General features: G+C 41.6%; 1 protein-coding gene across 3 annotated transcripts in view; it reads left to right on the forward strand.

Annotated features, from left to right (window-relative positions):
• The window catches only part of FAXC (failed axon connections homolog, metaxin like GST domain containing), a 78214-nt gene that overhangs the window by 45190 nt on the left and 11593 nt on the right, over positions 1–21431 (forward strand). For all 3 annotated transcript variants that reach the window (XM_074397682.1, XM_039467934.2, XM_003922915.3), the window contains one exon: positions 15439–15555. In XM_074397682.1, coding sequence (XP_074253783.1) covers positions 15439–15555 — 117 coding nt within the window. The remainder of the gene's footprint in view (positions 1–15438; positions 15556–21431) is intronic.

The raw sequence follows: 21431 nt of genomic DNA on the forward strand, positions 1-21431 counted from the left end.
TGTTAACATATTTCATGCTCACAATGATCCTATCTATGAGGAAATTTAGGCACAAACAGGTAACTTGCCCAGGATACTCAGCTTGTAAATGGTAGAGCTTAAATTTCAACCCAGACTAGGAGAAGCCAGAAGTCATTGCTGAACACCATTTAGCCTTTATCTTATGTATTGGATTTCTCTGATCCATCATCCCTGTTTTTCCTTAAGTGTTTCAGTGGTTCCCAGGATTCTAGCCCCCACCCCATTCATCTCACATTGCATACTCCCACATATATATTAACGTACACTCCCAGATACAATCACTCTCCTGAATCCCAGCTATTTTCTAGATCTTCCCTTAGATGTCCTAAAGCCATCAGAAATTCAGCACATCCTAAAACAAAACTCATCATCTTCCCACCAACCCAGCATTCCCCGTGATCTCTCTCTCTGCATGGCAGCACCGGCCAGCCAGTTGCTCCAGCTGGATGCCAGAAGTCATTCCCAGGGTTTCCTTATGTATCATTTTCATGGACTTTCAAGGCCCTGTATTGCCTGAGTGCTCCAGTTTCATTTCTTAGCATGGCCCTTGCCTGCTGTACCTTAACCACACTGTTCTCTCTGCCTCACGGATACTCCAAGCTTATTCTGACCTTCAGGCATGTGTCTTCACTGCTTCCCCTGCCTAGAATTCTCTTCCTCCGGACCTTTGCCTGCTTGATCCTTCTTGACATTCATGTCTCTGTAAATAGCACTTCGATAGAGAGGCTTTCCCTGACCACCCAGTCTAATGTAGCTGCCAGCCACACCCTCTATCACATCACCTTACTTTAATTCATAGCACTGATCATTGGCTGATGTTTTTGTATTGATTAATGGATTTGTTTATTGCCTCTTCATGTGATGTAAACTCTGTGAGAGCAGTGACCTTGTCTGTTCCATTTGTCACTTTATCCCACACACCTAGAGCTGTCTTACAAATAGTCAAAATATTGATTAATATTGATAAGAGCTGACATTTATGGATCATTTACAGTAGTAATGCAATATATAATACCCTTATGTATAATATACCTACCCTCGAAACTATATATAATGTATATATGTTATAGCATGTATTACAGATATAATATATAAAATACCTATTATTTTTTTCCTATGGTGATATAATAACAATACCTATAGTCTCATGGTTTTGGTAAGAGTTAAATGAGGTAGAAATTGTTCTCATTAATTTTCACTAAAGACATATGAGGGTAGGTACTATTATTATCATTAGTATTATTATGCCTGGTTTGTAAATGAGGAAACTGAGGTACATTCTAGTTAATTATCTTACCCAAGATCATGACTAATAAAGGGTGGGGGTCAGGCCTGGCCAGATGCTCAGTAAGTGCTTGCATACAGAACAGATAGATACAATTCATCACCAGGGTGCTCACCAGCTACCTGAATCTCCTACCTCCTTTCTGCCCCACAACCATAGTAGAAACACCTGATGCCTCTTGCCTGGAGTCTAACCACAGCTTCTTAGCTGATGTCTAGTTTTGGTTTTTAACACTAAGAGTGGTTACTTTGCAATGCAGACTAGAACTGTAGGTTCTCAGCTCCTCTTAGGCTAAAATTCAAACTCCTTTTCTCCATAACCTGAATTCTTGCATCTCCAACCTCATCTTCTCCTTCTTCCCCGTGTGCGCCTTGATTCCCAATTACCCTTGTTTCCTGAAGTACACTCTGCTGTTCTGCAGCCTCCTGCCTTTGCACAGGCTATTCCCCCTGCTTTGCTTAACTTCACAGTTTCTTAAGACTTATTTTCACTTAGAAACTTTCTTAAGGTTCTCCCTAGCCTCCACCAGCCTCCTGGGCTATGTTGGAGGTGCTTCTCTTCTGTTTCACTGAGTTTGTACTTCCATGGAGGGAGTGCTGTGTTATACTTGTCTGGGTTCTTCCTGTCCTCCTTCCCTCCTCAACTTTCCAGTAACCTGACCTGTGGACATTGTTGTCCTAAAGGAATGACTGGCTTCCCTCCAATCCTGGTCTCTAACAGAAGGCCTAGTGAACAATAGGCACTCGATAACTATGTGCTGAATGAATACTAACTTCCCAACGTCAGTTGAGGCACTCAGCAATGTTATAATTCATATCAGAGAGGGCAATATAATATATTACAAAACATTAATACAGAGGTTTCAGAAGCCCATTAGAAACAATGTCATGCTCTTAGAATGAGCTAATTCCTGAGATTAGGTGCGATTTAACTTTGAGCTTTTGACAAAAAAGGTAAAAAGGGATTTGTGTTTATTTTCTAAGAAAAGGAAACAGGTTTTTCAATGGAGACAAATTTTTTCTTGGTCCTGAATTCTTGGAGAAGATTCTTCTGTGGATGTTATGTAAGAGAAACTGGGTTTCTTTGTGGACAGTGTTTATTATTGTTATTATTTTATTTATTTATTTATTTATTTATTTATTTGAGATGGAGTTTAACTCTTTTTGCCCAGGCTGGAGTGCAATGGCACAATCTTGGCTCACTGCAACCTCCCTCTCCCAGGTTCTAGTGATTCTCCTGCCTCAGTCTCCCGACTAGCTGGGATTACAAGTGCGTGCCAACATACCCAGCTGATTTTTTTGTATTTTTAGTACAGATGGGGTTTCACCAAGTTGGCCAGACTATTCTTGAACTCCTGATCTCAGGTGATCCACCCGCCTCAGCCTCCCAAAGTGCTGGAATTACAGGCGTGAGCCACTGTACCTGGCCGACCGTGTGTTTTGAATATAAATATTTCTAAAAACCTTTCTTAATAAAATCTCAGGATTGAATGTTTAATTGAAGCCCAAAAGCATTTCTTTGAAGATCTACTTTAATATACCTTCTAAATTTTTTTTCTGATCAAGTTTATTACAGAGGTAGAGCTTAAAGAACCTAGAGGTTTTGATAATTTGCCTTATAACCATAGCACAGGCATCTCTTAGACATACTTTCTAATATAAGTTATTTTTTTTTATGGGAGAGAGGGCAAGCCATGACAAATCTTGAATGAAGCTATTTTACATTTAATATTCTGGTGACCTCCAGAGTTACAGCTCTCCCATGTTGTTGGTAAAAGAGAAGTCTTGTTGCATTAGACACTAGGTGGTCTAACCTTGGACATTCTCTTAAGAGAATGTAGGGGCCTGATTTGTCATGCTGCCTGATTAGAAGGTCATCTTGCTCTCCTGGGGCAGTGCATTGGGGCAGTGTGTTAGAGCAGCATGGGGCAGGCCAGAATACTTCTTCATGAACTTTTAGTTCAAGCACCTATACATGTCCTTGGTTGAACCCCAGAGTTCTAGACCCTGGGGTTCCATGTCATCAAGTATTGAAAGAGATAATTTTGGTCTAAAATATTTAATAGCAAGATATTATAAACAGTTGCCACTTTCTCAAAGTTAAGTATATTTACTGAACACCCACAGTATACTGGGCACTAGGCTGGGTACTGGGGTGCAGTTCATGAAGAGTTCATCGTCTAGTGTGACTTCTGTCCTCACTGAGTATACAACCTAGACAAAATCACAAGAGAAACATTCTGATCAGACCATCAGGGCAAATAGGTACCAAATAGGTCCCAAAGGACTTAATTCACTTGTCAGTGAGGTTATTTAGCATTGCTCATTTAAACATTGGAGGATGTCTCCCAACTTTCATAATTTTAAATTTAGCATAGTTAATGTACTTTTTTTCCCCCATTGACCCCACTACTAGTGAACAAGATCAGGCAGTTTTGATTTTTCATGATCAAATTTTTCAAACAGAAAAGTCGAAGAGCAGTGCAATGAACAGCTTTATAGTCACCACCTAGATTTAATAGTTAACGTGTTGTTTTATTTGCTTTAACTGTTTTTTTTTTTTTTTTTTTTTTTGGTGGCACAGAAGTATTTTAAAGTAAATTACTGATGTCATGACATTGAACTTCTAATTACTTTTGAATGTAGCTCTGGGAAACAAGAATGTTTTCCTCTTGTAGTAGGCAGCCCCCAAGACGGATCACAGTGACCCCTGCCTCCTGCTGTGCGGCCTCTTGTGTATTCCTCTCTCTGTGAGTGTAGCCTGGACCTGGTGATTTGTTTTTATTTTTATTTTATTGAGATGGAGTGTCGCTCTTGTTGCCCAGGCTGGAGTGCAGTGGCATGATCTTGGCTCACTGCAACTTCGGCCTCCTGAGTTCAAGTGATTCTCCTGCCTCAGCCTCCTGAGTAGCTGGGACTAAGGCACGCATTACCACAGCTGGCTAATTTTTGTATTTTTAGTAGAGACGGAGTTTTACTGTATTGGCCAGGCTGGTCTTGAATGCCTGACATCAAGTGATCTGCCCACCTCGGCCTCCCAAAGTGCTGGGATTACAGGTATGAGCCACACCACCCTGGCCGTGTTTTGCTTTTAACAAGTAGAATGTGGCAGAGGCATTGGGATGACCCAACATTCAATAACAAAATGAATGTGGCTTCCATCTTAGGCATCCATTCTTTCTTCCTCTTGCCCTCTCACTTGTTTGCTCTGACAGAAGCCAGCTCTGAGGTGAACTGATCTGTGTGGCAAGGAACAAATATCTTTGGCCATGAGCCAGTGAGGACCTGAGATGTGCTAACAGCTGTGTGAGTGAGTTTGGAAGGAAATCCTCCCCAAGTCAACCTTTGAGATAACTGCAAAGGGCTGGCGTCTTGATTGAGCTCGTGAGAAACCTTGAGCCAGAGGGACCCAGCTAAGGCTATCTGGATTCTTGACCCACAGAAACTGCAAGATAACACGTCTGTTGTTTTAAGCTGCAAAATTTGGGAGCAATTTATTATGCAGACAGCAATAACTAGTATATCTACATAGCCCCAATCCTATTAACCCCCATAGGCACTTCTTGCAGCTGCGGCTGGGCTGTGAAAAGTGAAGCCAGGTTGTCAGAAGAGGTTGTCAGCTTCTCTTGCTATGGTGGGTGGCAAGTATGCGAGCTCAGTTACCTCAAGTTATTAGATAAAAGGTTTTACATCTTTTAGAAGTAGAATCTTATTTTTCAGTCTCTCCAGGGACTATTATTATTAGCTATTCTGATTTTAGCAGGAGTATTCTCATCTTGGCTGTGAAGAAATCAGGATCTATTCCAAGAGTACAGAGCTTGGCACACAGGAAGTTTCTGTTTCTGGCTTCAGTGATCTTTGAGAAAGAAGTGTGCACTGGAGAAAGTTCTGTGGCCATCCTTGGTTTTTGTTCACTTTCTTTTCTAAAGATTTTTAAATTTTTTAATTGTTGTGGATACATAGTAGGCATATATATTTATGGGGTACATGAAGTGTTTTCATACAAGCATGCAGTGCCTGTGGCCATTTTTAACTGTTGAATTGTCAGGACACACAGGCAAGCACATTCAGAAGAGTAACATGGTTTTCCACAGAGTAGAAGATAGAGATTCACTCCTGCACTTGAAGCACCACACAGAATTTTGACATGATGTCCAGCATACTGATGAGGGTATGGTCTGAGAAGGTACAGGATTTCCATGTTTAAATATAAGGTCGAAAGCAATTTGGTTTTCTCCTAAGGGATCTGTGCCTGGAGAGTTAATTTGAGTAAGGCTTACCACTCTGGGCAGGTCCTAAACAGTTTGGTGGTTAAAGGTTGTTACCAGTTTTTGGTGATTATGTACAAGTTTGAAAGTGGTTAAGGATCCTGGATTCCAGCTAAGGTGAAGCCTAAAATCCATAAAATGAAGAAAAGTCCTTCAGGAATGTGGAGTCTGCCTGTAGAGTTGAGCTTTTCTGGCCCCAATGGCCGAATACAAAATCTTCCACTAGAATCTATTACTATTCAGCTTTCTCAAAAGATGGGCAAGTTCCTTATAAAAGGATTTGAACTTAAATTTCAACATGACATTGTGTTCTTTCTGATGTGGTATTTTATTAACCAGAATTTGGGGGCTAACAGATAGTCTTTATTGAACAAAGAGATAGAAGGGCTTGTTCCTTTGATTGCCCAGCACAGGGCAGACAAGACAGAAATGAAATTGAGGGGAAAGCTTGTCCTGGAATACAATTTAAATTGAGTGATACATATTCTTTATCCTCAGAAGATGTATTTGGGAAAGTGATACTGGCAAGAGAGACTCATATAATTTTTGTAGCCCTCAAATCCCACCATTTCAGCTGACTGTGCAGCTACTCAGAAACAGCAATATCGAGCAGCTTCAAGAAGGGAGAGAACCAGGAAGGCTGATCATCAGTGAGTTGGTAAAACTAGTATCTTTGTTGGTGAAGTCAGCTATAGATCTTTAAGACTTCTGGGAGCTGCTTAGTGATGCTAAATTATAAGTGAGCTTGAGTAGGCAGTTGCCTCATCCTGAGGAATATTTTCCTAATTTAGATGTGTAAAGTCTTTCCACACTGGTGCAAATCCTTCATCCAAGTTTCCTAAAATTATAAAGTATGCCCATGGATGCTCTGAGTGTCTGGAGTTTGTAAGGTGTTCAGACACATTTATAGAGGACTGAAGTTCAGAGGAGCATGTACAACCGAGTGTTTAGAGCCTGGGATTTATGCACTTCTACTTTCTTCCATAAGGAATTGTAAGAACTGGGACATCAGCAAAGAGACAGGGTGATGGTGGTATCGGTGGCCAGTGAGGAAGGTGTTGAGATAGTTCATATGAGCTGAAAAGAGAAATTTTTGTGTGTTCTTTCAGAAAATATTATAAAAATTACAGGAGTATCTAGTTGCTTTCTAGAATGAAATCTGAAGAGGGATTAAATTAAGGAGCTTCTTCTGGTATTTCCTCTACCCACCTTTATTTTTTCCCAGAGTGTGAGCTAATTGGCAATTGTGAGCTAATCACGATCTATGCAGTGATTTTAGAGTATGCTTGTAGTGTGAAAACAAGGGCTTTTTGAAGGAAGTGGCTGTCTTATAATTATTTCTGACAAAGTGGGGTCCGATCAGGGAGTATAAGAGAATAGGAAGTAGATTTTATTTTTCTTGTAACTTTGCCCTCTGGGAGATTCACTTACCAAAAAAAAAAGTTTTAATTGTGTAAATTTAAGTGTGTGTTCTTTAATGCTTGGATGTAAGATTACTGTGACCTCCTGTTTCCTTGGGAAAAGCACTGAAAAATCTTTGTTTCTTAAATTTTCTTCAATTTCCAGTTAATGAAAGGTGAGAGAGGGACAATTAGAAGTAGGAATAATATCCACATTGACTTTACTATAATTGTCTGCTCATAAATCATGTGAGTGCTTAGCTATAGGGAACCCTATGTAAAACACAGTTTATCTCTTAGACTCATAGAGAATGAGTCTTAGAAACTTTTTTGATTATTCTCTTTAGTTTCTCCCTTTAATTTATATTTAATAGCATAGCCAGTCTTGTCTCTTTTGTCACTTACAGAATTTGGAAATTTAGCTAAATTGTGGAAGAGGAGCTGACAGCTACTAGTGGAAAATGGGAAAAGAATCAGTAAGGGAGGAAGGAGATGAGATTCAGAGGTTCATTCCTGTAGCTTTTTCCAGGGGTCTGAAGTAAACTTTCTGTCCACCATCTCATAAAGATATATGTGAAAACAGATGATCAGTTTTTCCACAGAAGTATGTTAGTGGAGACTAGGAAAGGGTGCTGTGCTAGAATAAATACGGCCATAAATTTTTTTTGTGTGTGAATTCCAGAGGAAGGTACTGAGATACATGGTGGAAGTTCTAAGGAGACTATTTTGTTTCAGTGTAAGGAACCATCTAACAGCAAAATAGTCTTCCCTGCTCAGTAAATTATGGGAGAAGTTTCAGCAGGGTGGGGTTAGGGATGGGGAGTATCTGGTAGGAAAGTGTGAGAAGGGATTCCTACACTTGGAGAGAGGTTGGACTGGCTCTGACCATGTTACTTGTTTTGATTATTGGAGATGAGTATAAAATAATTCCTGATGTTAGAATAGCACATTTTAGTTTGCAAATGCTTTTACATTATTATACCTTTTAATTGCTATTATAGCTCTCCATTCTGAGAAAGGACAGAGATCAAACATAATTAAAGCTATCATACATAACCTTAATTGATGGTTCACTAATTACATAATTGTGATAGGAACCAGATGAACAGAAAAGTAAAATAGAGATTTACTTGCGCTCAAGGTGCTTAAAAATTATTTGAGGAGATAGGACATACACGTAGGTAAGACTGCAAGATGGCTGTGTGATTTACCTAGTGTGTGAGCTAGACCAGTGGTTCTCAAAGTGTCGTTCCTGGAGCAGCAGTATCAGCATTACTTGGGCTCTTGTTAGAAATGCAAGTTCTTGGGTCTCACTCTGTAGCTACTGAATCAGAAACTCCTGGGATCAGGGACATCAGTTAGTGTTTTTAAAAAGCCTTCAAGGGCAGGCGTGGTGGGGTTTATGCTTGTAATCCCAGCACCTTGGAGGCCAAGGTGGGAGGATCACTTGAGCCCAGGAGTTCAAAACCAGCCTGGGCAACATAATGAGGCCTCATCTCTACTAAAAAATAAAAGAAAAAAAAGACTTCCAGGTGATTATACTGTATGCTCAAGTTTGAGACCAGTGATCTACTCTAGTTTAGCCCAATACTTCTTAAACTTTATTGTGCACAAGAATCACCTGGAACAATGCTATCCAAAGTCTGGTCCAAAAAATTGCAGGCTCTCCTGGTGATTTTAATGCCTCTAGAATTTGAGAAACACTGGCCCGAAAGCTTGTTAAACACAGGTTCTCTAGTCCCATTCCCAAGTATTGTGATTCAGTTGATGGGATCTGAGAATTTCTGTTTTTAACTAACACACAGGTGCTGCTGGTGCTGCTAGACTACTCTCTAAGCAGCATGTCCCTTTGGGATTTAGCAGAGGCGTGGGCAATGAGTGGTTCCAGTAGACTGGGACAGTGTGGGAAGCCTTCGTGGAGTGGAGGAGATAGGACTTGGTCTGAGTCTTAAGGGAAAGGTCAGGATAAGACAGACGGAGGTTATTTGGGGCAGGGAGGATAGGATGAGCACCTGCATATTTCACTGAAGTAGATCATTCATAGGAGGTAGAGCTTGGCTTCTCCTGCCCAGGTCTGGAGAGGGTCACACATGGTCAGCTCTCATGCGTCCTCCTCAAGGACGCGGCTCAGAGCCAGGAAGCAAGCAAACAGCCCAGGACTGTGAGCACTTGCTAAGTTATGCTGTGTGTGATCCCCCCTCTATTGGAATTTTCAGGCTCATGTGGCTTTCTGCTTGTCCCTTCCTATTCTCTTGCTTCAGCTTTGCAGCCTACTTGTTCTCTCAATTTTGCCTCCGTCTTCAGGCCTGGATCCTGGCCGTTCTTCTCAGACTCAATATTGCTTTCATTCTTCCTGGACAACTGTGTCTTTGTTCTCCATTGTTCTCCCTGCCCTGCTAATCCAGCCGTCTGCTCAGTTAGTACCAGCGGGGCTGAGGGACCTGGCCTACCATTCAGTCCTCCTCCACATACCCTTTGCTGTGTCCCTCATCTCCTGGTTGATGAGAATCTTCTGTTGCTGCCCATGACAGAAGTGGAAGATAGTGTGGGAAGGGCTGGTCAGGCTTGGCAGTCAGGGTAAGCATTGGGTTAATCAAGGTCACTAAAGGCTTGTAACCAATGATCCATGACAAAGTCCAATCACAGTGAACTGAAGTCTGGGTAAGAGAGCTGATATCCATCAGGACCCCTTAACATTCTTGTTATTCATGAATTTGTATTTCCCACTCAGTTTTTGGTCATCCTTGGGTGCCCTAGTGGTTCTTTTATCTACAATATGGCCTTCCTCACAGAGAGGAGCTGCCTAAGCCACCCTGGAAAGGTCATATGAAATTCTACAGATATCCAGAGCCAACTGTCATTCTCCAGCCTCTCAGTAGATCCAGTTCCTGCCACTACCCCTGTGGGCTTTCCTTCTCCAGACCCACATGGCCCATCCCTCTGGCTGCATGGTTACTGTCCTCATAGTTCATCTCTGGTCTCTGTTCTTTGATTGCCACTTGAAGACCAAGCCATGAGGTCTGTCGGGTCACTCCGGACACCTGAAGTCACTTTGCTACTATCAGGATGTGGACTCACCCTCATTGTCAGGAGGGCTCTGCATCCTTGGGGAGGTGTTCTGGGTGCTTAGAAGCTGGCCTCAGGTGGAGCATACTTTGGATGGTCTAATGTACCTTGGGTCCCTTCACAGCCAGGGCTTTGAAATTTTCAACCTTCGTTTTCCCTCACCAATGGTTCACAGTTCACATTCGGAGCTTGGAGGTTGGCAGGGCAAGTTTCAGGTGCCCACATATCCCTCAGCTGCTTCTGTCCATCTGTGGAAGTCACTGGGTGGTTCTCCTGCCAAAAATGAAGCTTGCAGTGCCTCACCACCCAAGCGCCCTCCTTCAGTGCCCTTTACAAGTATCCTGAGTATTTTGCTTGTGCAAAACCCTCTGGTCATGAGATCTGGGGCTACTTGGTGAACCCCAAGGGTGCTGCAGTCCAAAGCCTTTGACTTGGTCTCATTGTCTCTAAGCAGAGTCAAATCTAATTCAATTTCCCTTTTAAAAATGCTTCTTACCAAGCTCCCAAAGGCCAAAGCTGGAACAGTTTGAGCAACAACGTAATGAGAGTATTGGATTATAACCTATAGAATAAAATAAATATCCATTAGTGCATACTTAGATAAATACACAATTGAATACATCAGGAAATGGGAAAGAAAGGACAGTAGAATTCAATCAATACAAAGAATGAGAGAAATCGAAACTCACAATGAAGCAAACACCACAGTAGCATTTGCTTTGGATATCATCCACCAGTGGACACTAAAATTAGCAGGCCAAAGTTTGAGGAGAAACATGATATTTATAGAATCTCAAAGTGTTTCTCTTAAGAGTATTAATTACAAAGGAATAAATCTTAACTTTGTAGTGAAAAATCTAGCAGATACCACCTTTACCATGTGGTCAAGGTTAATATCACAGTCATAAGATATAGGACATTGGCTGGGCGTGGTGGCTAATGCCTGTAATCTCAGCACTTTGGGAGGCTGAGGCAGGTAGATCATCTAACGTCAGGAGTTAGAGAACAGCTGGCCAACATGGTGAAACTCTATCTCTACTAAAAATAAAAAAATTAGCCAGATGTGGTGGCAGGTGTCTGTAATCCCAGCTATTGGGGAGGCTGAGGCAGGAGAATCACTTGAACCTGGGAGTTGGAGGTTGCAGTGAGCTGAGATTGCACCACCACACTATAGCCCAAGCAGCAGTGCCAGACTCCATCTCAAAAAAAAGAAAAAGATATAGGACATTATGTGCTCCCTGATATGATGCCCTGCAAAGGTGTATTAGTCAGGATTTTCCAGCGAAACCAAACCATTAAGATTTGTTATAAGGAGTTGGCTCACAAAATTACGGAAGCTGACAAGTCCCAAGATGTGGAGGATGAACTGGCAAGCTGGGGACCCAGGAGAGAACAGTGTCCCAGTTTGACAGCAGTCAGGCAGAAGGAAATCTGTCTTTTCCTTACTCAGGAGAGGGTCAGCCTTTTTGTTCTATTCAGGCCTTCAACTGATTGGATGAGGCCCACCCACCTTAGGGAGGACAGTCTGCTTTACACAGTCCACTAGTTCATGTGCTAATCTCATCCAGAGACACCCACACTGACACACTGTGCTATTTTTGCAACATTTCTGTAAATCTAAAATTATTTTAAAATAAAATTTTATAAAAGCTTTGTGCCATCAGGCACTATGAAGACTTTTGAATGATGGGATACTATTGTATTCTTTACATTCATAACTGTCCTGTGTGTGTGTACACACATATAATTTTATGTCTGCCACTCACCATCTTCCACAGATACTAAGTTCCACCTGTATTTTTACAGGCACCTTTAAAAACACTTGGCTTCTGTTCTCTTTTCCCTTTTGCATTCTGTATTCCTTCTTGACCAAAGCATCCTTTTGTAAACTTTCACAGCTCCGCCCTTCTGCTGTTCCATGCGGACTTTATCTCTGAGATGAAGATCTGTGTGGCACACAGTGGAGACTGAGAGCATCAGCCAGAAGTCAGGAGACCTGGTAGCATTCTCCTCCTCCTTCTCTGCTTGCTAACTCAGTGTCTTCCAGTTTTAACATTTTGAGGCCAAATGGCGAATTTTGGCTAAACGTTATGTGCACTATTTGATATGTGTGTTTGAATGATTATATTTTTGTGATTTTCTTCCTTTTTATCAAAGTCCTGTGTGTTCTATTTTTAGGTTTTCCAATTTTTTTTTTTTTTTTTTTGAGACAGAGTCTCACTCTGTCGCCAGGTGCCGGGCTGGAGTGCAGTGGTGTGATCTTGGCTCACTGCAACCTCTGCCTCCCGGGTTCAATCAGTTCTCCTGCGTCAGCCTCCCTCGTAGCTGGGACTACAGGCTCGTGTGCCACCACGCCCAGCTTTGTGTTTTTGTAGAGGCAGGGTTGCACTATGTTGGCCAGGATGGTCTTGAGCTTTTGACCTTATGATCCGCCCGCCTCAGCCTCCCAAAGTGCTGGGATTACAGGCGCGAGCCACCGCACCTCGCCAGTTTTCCAAATTTTTACTCGTATTTATGTTTCACATTTTGCCTTCAAAGTCTTTGGAGTCTGCAACAGACTTCAACATTTACAGACATTACTCTGGCATTTCCCTTAGAGTCCTTTTGAGTAATTCAAGGACAGCAATGTTTTCTTTTTTCCTTCTCTCTGAGGCTGTATGTAGCTCTTCTCACAATGATCCTGAAGCCCTCTCGTGGCTTCCAGTGTGTGGGTAGTCCTGTGTTTGGTTTGAATGGGTTGAGCCCTGGCATAATCCCATAGGGAGGACTGTTTGGCCACCTGGCCAACATCCCCCTCCTGCCCTAGCAGGGTAGCAGGAAAGCTCCTGTGCAGTTTCCCTCTGCCTACCTGCATTCACTTAATGCCAGCAGGGGTGCAGTGGAGTCATGGTGTCAGCAGGATGCACGCTTCCTAAGTAACACTTTAGGAGTTACTTCTTATGCTGTCTAGTTTTTGTTATTATTTTTGTTCAGGTAGTACTTTCTCTGGATTTTTCCCCCAGTATTTGGAATAAGACTCAAATGATGGAGAAGTCGGTTGGCAATGGGAAATAGCTGAGGGCTCTAATGTGAATGACTTGATTGTCCTCACCAGAAAAGGAAATTTGGTTAGGTTCAGCATATTGCCCTAGTATAGGGTATTCCTTGGTCCTTACGGCATATATAGGAGAAATGATTTTTAAAAATCACTTCCCCCTTCATTTGTGCTGTAACAATTGTTAACCTGTGTTCCTTCCTCCAGCCATTTCCCCTCCTGTCTTTCCTCTGCATTGTCATAAGATACTCAATTTCCTCAGCTTGTCACTCAAGAATGGTGAAAGGGGTAGTTATTCCTAGAGTTCAGCATGTAGAACCAGGCCACGCATGTAGTAAATGTGGTATAAGGGCCTGCTAAATAAAAACAAGAATTGACCCTTACCTTCAGAGAGCTAACAACATAGCTGGAAAGATAAAATGCACACAGATACACACAGACACAGACACACACACACACACACACACACACACACACACACACACACACACAGTGCATAGAGCATTATGGGAAAAATTTCACTCAAGAAGCCTAAGAGAGAAGAGGCAGGAAATATCTGCTGTGTGCTTTGCTCAAGGTGCCCCCATTTCTCTCTTCATTTTGTAGTCCAGAAGGTTACTAGGCATTAAATGCCTTCAAGTCCTATAAGGTTGTGTGTGCAGAGGGAGAGCTAAACCCAGGATTGTGTGAACTGAAAGCTCCTGTTGCCACCAGAAAGCTTTGAAAGCAGGCTGGAGCTGGACCTTGAAGGATGGATAGAATTGATTAGAGAGAGGTGGTGAGCAGATATGAGTTGTGGGGGTAGAGAAAGGGTGGGCATACATGAGCAGAGGTGTAGCAGTGGGAGGCATAAAGTGTGATGGGGAAAAGGGGTGGTCCCCAGGTTTGCTAGGGTAAGGGAGGAATGAAGGATAAAGCTGGAATGTGGGCTGGAGGCAACCTGTAATACACTTTAAGTTTGAAGTTGAGTTTGGACTTCATTTCATAACTCATTTCAAAAGCCATGGAAGGTGTTTGAAAGGGAGTGACATGATAAAGAGTGTCTTAGGGCTGGGCATGGTGGCTCACACCTGTAACCTCAAGCAGTTTGGGAGGCCGAGGCAGGCAGATCAGTTGAGGTCAGGAGTTTGAGATCAGCTTGGCCAAAACATGGTGAAACCCAATCTGTACTAAAAATACAAGAGTTAGCCAGGCGTAGTGGTGGGCACCTGTGATCCCAGCTACTCGGGAGGCTGAGGCAGGAGAGTCACTTGAACCCAGGAGGTGGAGGTTGCAGTGAGCTAAGATCATGCCACTGCGTTCTAGCCTGGGCAACAGAGAGAGACTCCACCTCAAAAAAAAAAAAAAAAAAAAAAAAAAGACCTAGGAAGTTAATAGGGTCAGGTGGGATGTGGAAAGGACTAGAGAAAGGGAGGGGCTGTCATGAGTGTTAATGTACATTATGTCATTTAATCCTCACAATAATCCAAAGAAATAGACACTCTTAGTTTCATCCCCATTTCCAGACGGGAAAACTGAGGCTGTAGAGGTTACATGATGACCAGATTCCCACAGTGAATAATGGTGATGCCAGGATGTGAACTAAGCAGATCTGTCTCCTCCAGTGCTTCCTCTGTATGCAGCAGTATCTGACAGTAGCCTGGGAGATGACTTGGGTCAGTTGTAATAGGTTGAGTGTGATAGTCTGGTGACAGGGCCTGGATGAAGTCAGTGGTGTGAAAATGGAGAGATGGGAGCAGCAGTGTGAAACATCCTTTCATAGGAACCTGATGCCAGGACTGAGCCTATGACCTCATAGCTTCTCTTTACTTAGTGTTTTCCATGGAAGCCGGTCCTCAGAGGTGAGAATCTTGCCAGGACCATGTGGTGTCATGGGAACTCCCACCTCCAAACCTCTTAAGCTTAGGCTTCTTGTTTTTCCCGGGGAAATGTATTTAAATTAATAATGTTAGTGCTGATGTTGGCTGTGCTTGGTTTGGGTTACTTTTGAGATGGTTTAAGCAAACTTCCAGGTGTTCTCAAGCATCACAGGCTTTACTTAACTAGAGTTTGAGACAAGAAGTTTCCCCAGAGGTCTAGTGGTGATTATTTCTCCCCTTTTTCCGTGAATGTCCTCCCTCAACTGCTTATTTTGATATGTTCCCTGTGTTGCTATCCTATGGGTTGATGTATCACATAATTGCTTAATTCATTTTACTTTTGTTTTATTTTATTTTTTTAAGAAAAAGGGTATGCATGCATTTCGACTCTGCAAAGCTTTTTGGCATTCAGTTAAAGAATGTATAATAGAGTATGCTAAATGCCATTGCGATAATGCAGGGCAGTGTGGACCAGCCCAGTGACTTCTCTGCTTTATCTACCACAGGTGATAAGAAGTACATCATGGGGCCCAAGCTTTCCACTCTTGACGCCACTGTCTTCGGACACTTGGCACAGGCAATGTGGACCTTACCAGGGACAAGACCCGAGCGGCTGATCAAAGGCAAGCCCTACACACCTCTTCAGGTTTTGGGGCTTCCCGGGGGTGGGTGGGCAGTGGGGTAGCACAGTGGAGCATTCTAGGCCAATGCTTTGATCTTGGCTGTGCTTTATGGAGACACCAGGCTGTGGTGTACAGGCTAGCGTTGGTTCTTTGTACTCAGGACACTTTGGCGTGGAAGAGAGACTGTGCTTCTCACTTGCTGTCTTGCCTAGACTATGTACTTAGCAATGTTGACACAGATCTGCCATGTTTTTATGCTAACAGTTTTATTCTATCTGCTTACATAGTGGACCTAAGATTTGTTGCTGAAATAGGGCTTGAATTCCATGTAGTGCCCTTGGTTTGCTGGTATTCATTAATTTCCTTTGGGCAATGGGGGCTCCCCACTTTCTGATGTATTTTTGCCTTACTGTAGGTTAATGTAAGTGTTCTGAGCATGTTTAAAGCAGGCTAAACTAATGTATGATGTTTGGCAGGTTAGGGGTATTAAATGCATTTTGGACTTTATATATATATATATATATAAACATATATATTTTTTAATGGGGTCTTGCTCTGTTGCTTGGGCTAGAGTGAAGTGGCATGATTATAGCTTACTGTAACCTAAAACTCCTGGGCTCAAGTAATCCTCCTATCTCAGCCTACTGAGTAGCTGGGACTTCATGAGTAAGTCACCATGTCCAGCTAATTAAAAAAATTTTTTTAAATAAATGAGATCTTCCTGTATTGCCCAGGCTGGTCTTGGCATCCTGGCCTCAAGTGATCCTTCTGCTTCAGCCTCCCAAGTTGCTGAGATTACAGGTATGAACCACTGTGCCCAGCTGACTTAATGATAGTTTTAGCTTTTGATGGGTTTATAGGGATATAGTCCTATTTAAGTCAAGCAGCATCTGTATGTGGCAGCCAGGGCCTCTGGGATAGGCTTCCCCTGCATAGCTGGGTAGGAACTGTTTGAAGGAGTACCCAAGCAAGTGCCTGGGGGCCAGAGATGTGGGGATCAAAGTTCAATATTTAGATTTCAGGAAGGGTATTGACAAGAATTAATCAAAATATTTATGCCCAACTGAGCAGGCTGGATATGTAGGCAGGAGACCAGTAGAATAGCACATAGAATGCTCTTAATAAATGTTGAATGGATAACTGGATGGGTGGATGGATGGATGGATGGATAGATAAATGGATGGACAGATGGATGGGTGAATGGGTGGCTCAATGGATAGATGGATGGATGGAACCAAGCAAGGCAGAATCATATAAGAAACTGAGGCAGGCAAGCAGTCATGTATGGTGGTCATGCTAGATGTGTGGGGAGGTAGTGGAGCCTGCAGCTCTGTGTGTCTGTGTGTGTATATATGTGTGTGTGTCGATTCATGTGCATGCCCAAGAGGTTGAACTAGGCTGAAGCCAGCAGCACTCACTCTCCAGATCCTTTTATTAGTGGGGATGGGGCTCCAGATACCTTATCAGGCTTGGTTGGAATGGGTCAGGCATTGATCGAAGGTCTTCTGGAAGTTCAACTGAGTGGGACTAGGGATCGTATGGACTGTCATTTAATTTCCTAAGTGGTCATTATGAGGATGTTCCTTGTTTTGCAATATATTGTTATTTCTCTAAATTAAGTATGTTATCACATTGGTGAGGTTTGTGGCATTTAAAATATTAGTTTCCCTTAATTTTAATCATATTTTTCCATAGTGGGCTTAAAGATATTTATTCCTTGTAGTTCATTTAGGGCTGTGTTTTATGTTCGTTCTTTATTCCTGTTATTTCCTACTCTATTCCCCCCATTCTCCCACTATACCATCCTTACACACCCCCATGTACACACCCACCCACATCTACTCAAATGCTCTGTACACCCCCCCACACACACTCACTTGTACAGATATGCCTACACTTCTACCCAAACACATCCCTAAATATGCAAGTATGCACACACACACACTATTGTGGTCACCTGTTATTTAGTCTGAAGTATTTAGGGACCCATTATCAGTAGAACTCACAGACTGTATAGAATTCCTTCTTTCAGAAACGATGCATTTTTTTGTTTATGATTTGGCCATTTTCTCTATTACTTCCTGAAAGGACTTGAGGCATTTAGTGTTTTTTTTTTTTTTTAAGGAAATAAATGATCAGCCTTTTTGGAGGATTGATTTTGGGCCTCATGCACATCTGGGGAATCTGACACCATTGTCTGCAAGGGGCTTTTGGCGCATAGTTGCATGTACTTTGATTCTTAAAGTAGCTTCCAGCTTTCCCTGAGTACTGGTGTAGCATGAATTATTAAAGTCCACAGGAATCTCTAAATCCCATTTTAGGCATTAGCTTCATACCCCTTCTAAGTCTTTGGATTGGAGCTGATAACATGCAGCCAAACTACTCCTGCTGTAATTTGTTCTCAACTTCTTTCCCTGCCTATGCTGTCTCTGTGATAGAGACTCTCTCAAGAAGTAACGTGAGAAGGGTTAAGTAGAAACAACGAGGAGCCTGGAGATTTTAGAGCTGGCTGAAACCTAGGGGTGTGAATGGCTTGGATTCAGGCAGTTTTCTGCCTTAGCATTGGAATGGCAGAAGCACCACTAGGACTTGCCTTATTGTGAGTGTGTTTGGATGAATATTAGTTTTTTGGTCCAATGTATTATTTACAAAGCCACACAGCTACTTTTGGAACCATGTAGAATAGTGTGAAATTTTCCTTCATTTAGATGAGCAGAAGGACAGGCTTGTTGTTTTTTTTGAGATGGAGTCTTGCTTTGTCACCCCAGGCTGGAGTGCAGTGGCGTGATCTTAGCTTACTGCAACCTCTACCTCCTGATTCAAGCGATTCTCCTGCCTCAGCCCCCTGAGTAGCTGGGATTACAGCAGTGTGCCACTATGGCTGGCTAATTTTTGTATTTTTGGTAGAGATGGTGTTTCACCATGTTGGTCAGGCTGGTGTCGAATTCCAAGGACAGGCTTTGAATATACATATGTATCTTATATCTATCTGGATACAGATATAAATATGAATAATAATTTGCTTACTGGAGAAAATTTAGAAAATACAGAAAAGTTTTAAAAGAATAAAAAATAACTTGTGACACCATCTTTCACAGAGAATGATTTCTGATATTGTGGTATGTAGCAGATCTTTTATCAAATATAAGTATATATATATATATTTAGATTGGGACCATAATGTTGATACAATTATAACCTAAAGTTTTAAAATTAACTGTGTATTTTGGCCATTTCCCTTGTCATGAAATAGTCTTCAAAATGGTATTTTTAGTAGTTGCATAATATCCTGTCCTATGGCTACATGGTAATTTATGTGACTAATCTATTTCTGGACTTGTGGGTTGTTTTAAATAACTTTTACTAATATTCTATAGTGAATGTTGTTATAAATATATACTCTTGCTCATCTCTGGTTATTTCCTTAGGCTAAATTTCTTGTTCGGTAATTACTCTCTCAAAGGGCATAAGCTCTTGGTCTCCATGGCTAAATTGCTTTCTAGTAAGATTATACAATATATATTCTCATGAGCAAAGTGTGAAAGTACTTCCAATTTTTGTCCCTTGATTGGGGTTGAATATAACTTATTTTGAATTTTTTGCCATTTTGATACTAAAAATCTCAGTTTTATGATTAGCAACATTCTTAATATGGAGTCAGATTTGATATTTTAATCAGGGCTCTTAGAGAACGGCATGTGGATTGAGACACTCCTTAAAACAGATGTGGAGAGCTTAAGAAAGCTGAGAAAAGTGAAACTGAAGCCATGATGGGTCAAGAGCTCTGTGGTGTGTTTGCCTGTGTCCTGCAGAGTCCTATGAAAACCACAGACCTTAACGTGATTTTCTGAATTAGGAGGAGCACAACCTTCTGTGCTCTAGGAAAAACCTCATTCAGCAATTTTTACCAGCAGTTATTTATTGTACTTAAATGTCTTTTTTACTTATTTCTTGATAGATTAAAAAGTAGAAGAAAATGCTGCTTCTTCTTGACCGCATGTAAATATCTCCTCACTCCTGTACTCTTACTGTTCTCCATCTGGAGGGAAGTGTTCAGGAAGAGGTTGTTGTGAGGGGATTTGGGTTTCAGGAAAGGGCTGGATCAAGTTACCTTGGCTGGTCTTAGTATTTGGAGATCTTTGAGTTAATATTTTTTAGCTTCAAGGAGACAAGGCAAAGGGGATATTTTCACTAGAGTATTCAAGTATTTTGGGAACTTTTCTGAAGAGGATATGTGCTCAGTGTCCTCTTTGCATGCATGACAGATGCTAAAAGGAGCAAACAAGAGTGTAGTCAGTGCCCAGCATGGATCTGAAACAGGGAGGTGCTGAGTAAATACGTGTAGAGCAAATGTGTATGTTTGGATGTTGGCCTGTGTTTTCCAAGTTATTTGCTGGTTTGTGACCAAGGGCTGGCAGTGCTGCTGGGAGACATTGGCAGGCTTCTCTCTCATCTGCATTCCTGCCTTGAGTGATTGGCAGCTGGGAGAAGCTTAGTTCTGGATTCTGGGTTTGGTTGACAATGTTTTTGGCATCAAATTGTATAAAATGTTTTGATTATTAGAGACATTAGAGGATATAGGAATATAAAACTGTCACTTTTTTCAAAGAGCAGGGAGGGTATTTCCATTTGAGAAACTGTAAGAGAAAAGTTCTTTGTTCTATCTGGGATTATCTTCTGGGTAGACGACCACTTGGCTTTCTGATAAATATGCTCTCAAGTTGTCAGAATATCACTGTGTTTATTACCAATTTATTTTATTGAATTTTTAGATTTGAAAAGTAATACGTGATTGTTACAGTAAGTTGAATTACAAAGGCATAGTTTAAAAAACTTATGACCTTCTCTTCATCCATGTCCAATATTATTTCTATAGAATAATCAATATAAGGATTGAATGTAAATCTTTTTGTGCCTTTTTTATGCACAGATTTACATATGCATATATAGGTGTTTTGGTTTGCTTTTACTTTTTAAAAACTGAACAATGGAATTATACGCATTATCCATAACTTGTTTTTTTTCACTTAACAGAACATCATATCATTTTAATAGCCTCACAATATTCTATAGCATAGATGCACCTTAATTTATTCAATCAATACCTATTGATGGACATTCAGTCTGTTTCCATCATTTTCTTTCTTCTTCTTTTTTTTTTTTGGCTTAAAAAAGCTTCATTTGGTATTCATGTACATATATCTTTACATACCACTGCTTTCATTATAGTTGAGTAGAGTACTAAAAGTGAAATCCTGGGCCATGAGATATGCACATTTAAAATTTCGATAGATAACATCAGATTGCTTTCCAAAAAAGGTTGTAGCAGTGTATACCTCTGCCAGCCACATATTCCCGTGCCTGACTGTCCACATCCTCATCAGCGTTGGACATTATCAGACTTCTTTAAACCAATGTTACTACCTGATTGTTGAGTACACTTTGAAGACATGCAGTTTTTCTATTATTTTGCAAAGTTTATGTCTTCTATATAGGCTTTTTTTTTTTTTAAAGATAGAATGTCACTCTGTCTCCCACGCTGGAGTGCAGAGGCAAGATCTCAGCTCATACTGCAGTCTTCGCCTCCTGGGATCAAGTGATTCTCCTGCCTCAGCCTCCCAAGTAGCTGGGAATACAGGCACCTGCCACCACACCTGGCTGATTTTTGTATTTTTTTAGTAGAGAGGGGGTTTTGTCATGTTGGCCAGGGTGGTCTCAAACTCCAGGCCTCAGATGATCTGCCCACCTCAGCCTTCCAGAGTGCTGGGATTACAGGCATGAGCCACTGCACCTGGCCTGTATAGGCATTTTTATTAACACAGGTTTATGTCTCTCTCTCTCTCTCTCTTGCACGCGTGCGCGTGCACACACACACA

The sequence above is a fragment of the Saimiri boliviensis genome, chromosome 4 (genome assembly GCF_048565385.1).
Source record: "Saimiri boliviensis isolate mSaiBol1 chromosome 4, mSaiBol1.pri, whole genome shotgun sequence".
Taxonomy (NCBI): Eukaryota; Metazoa; Chordata; class Mammalia; order Primates; family Cebidae; genus Saimiri; species Saimiri boliviensis.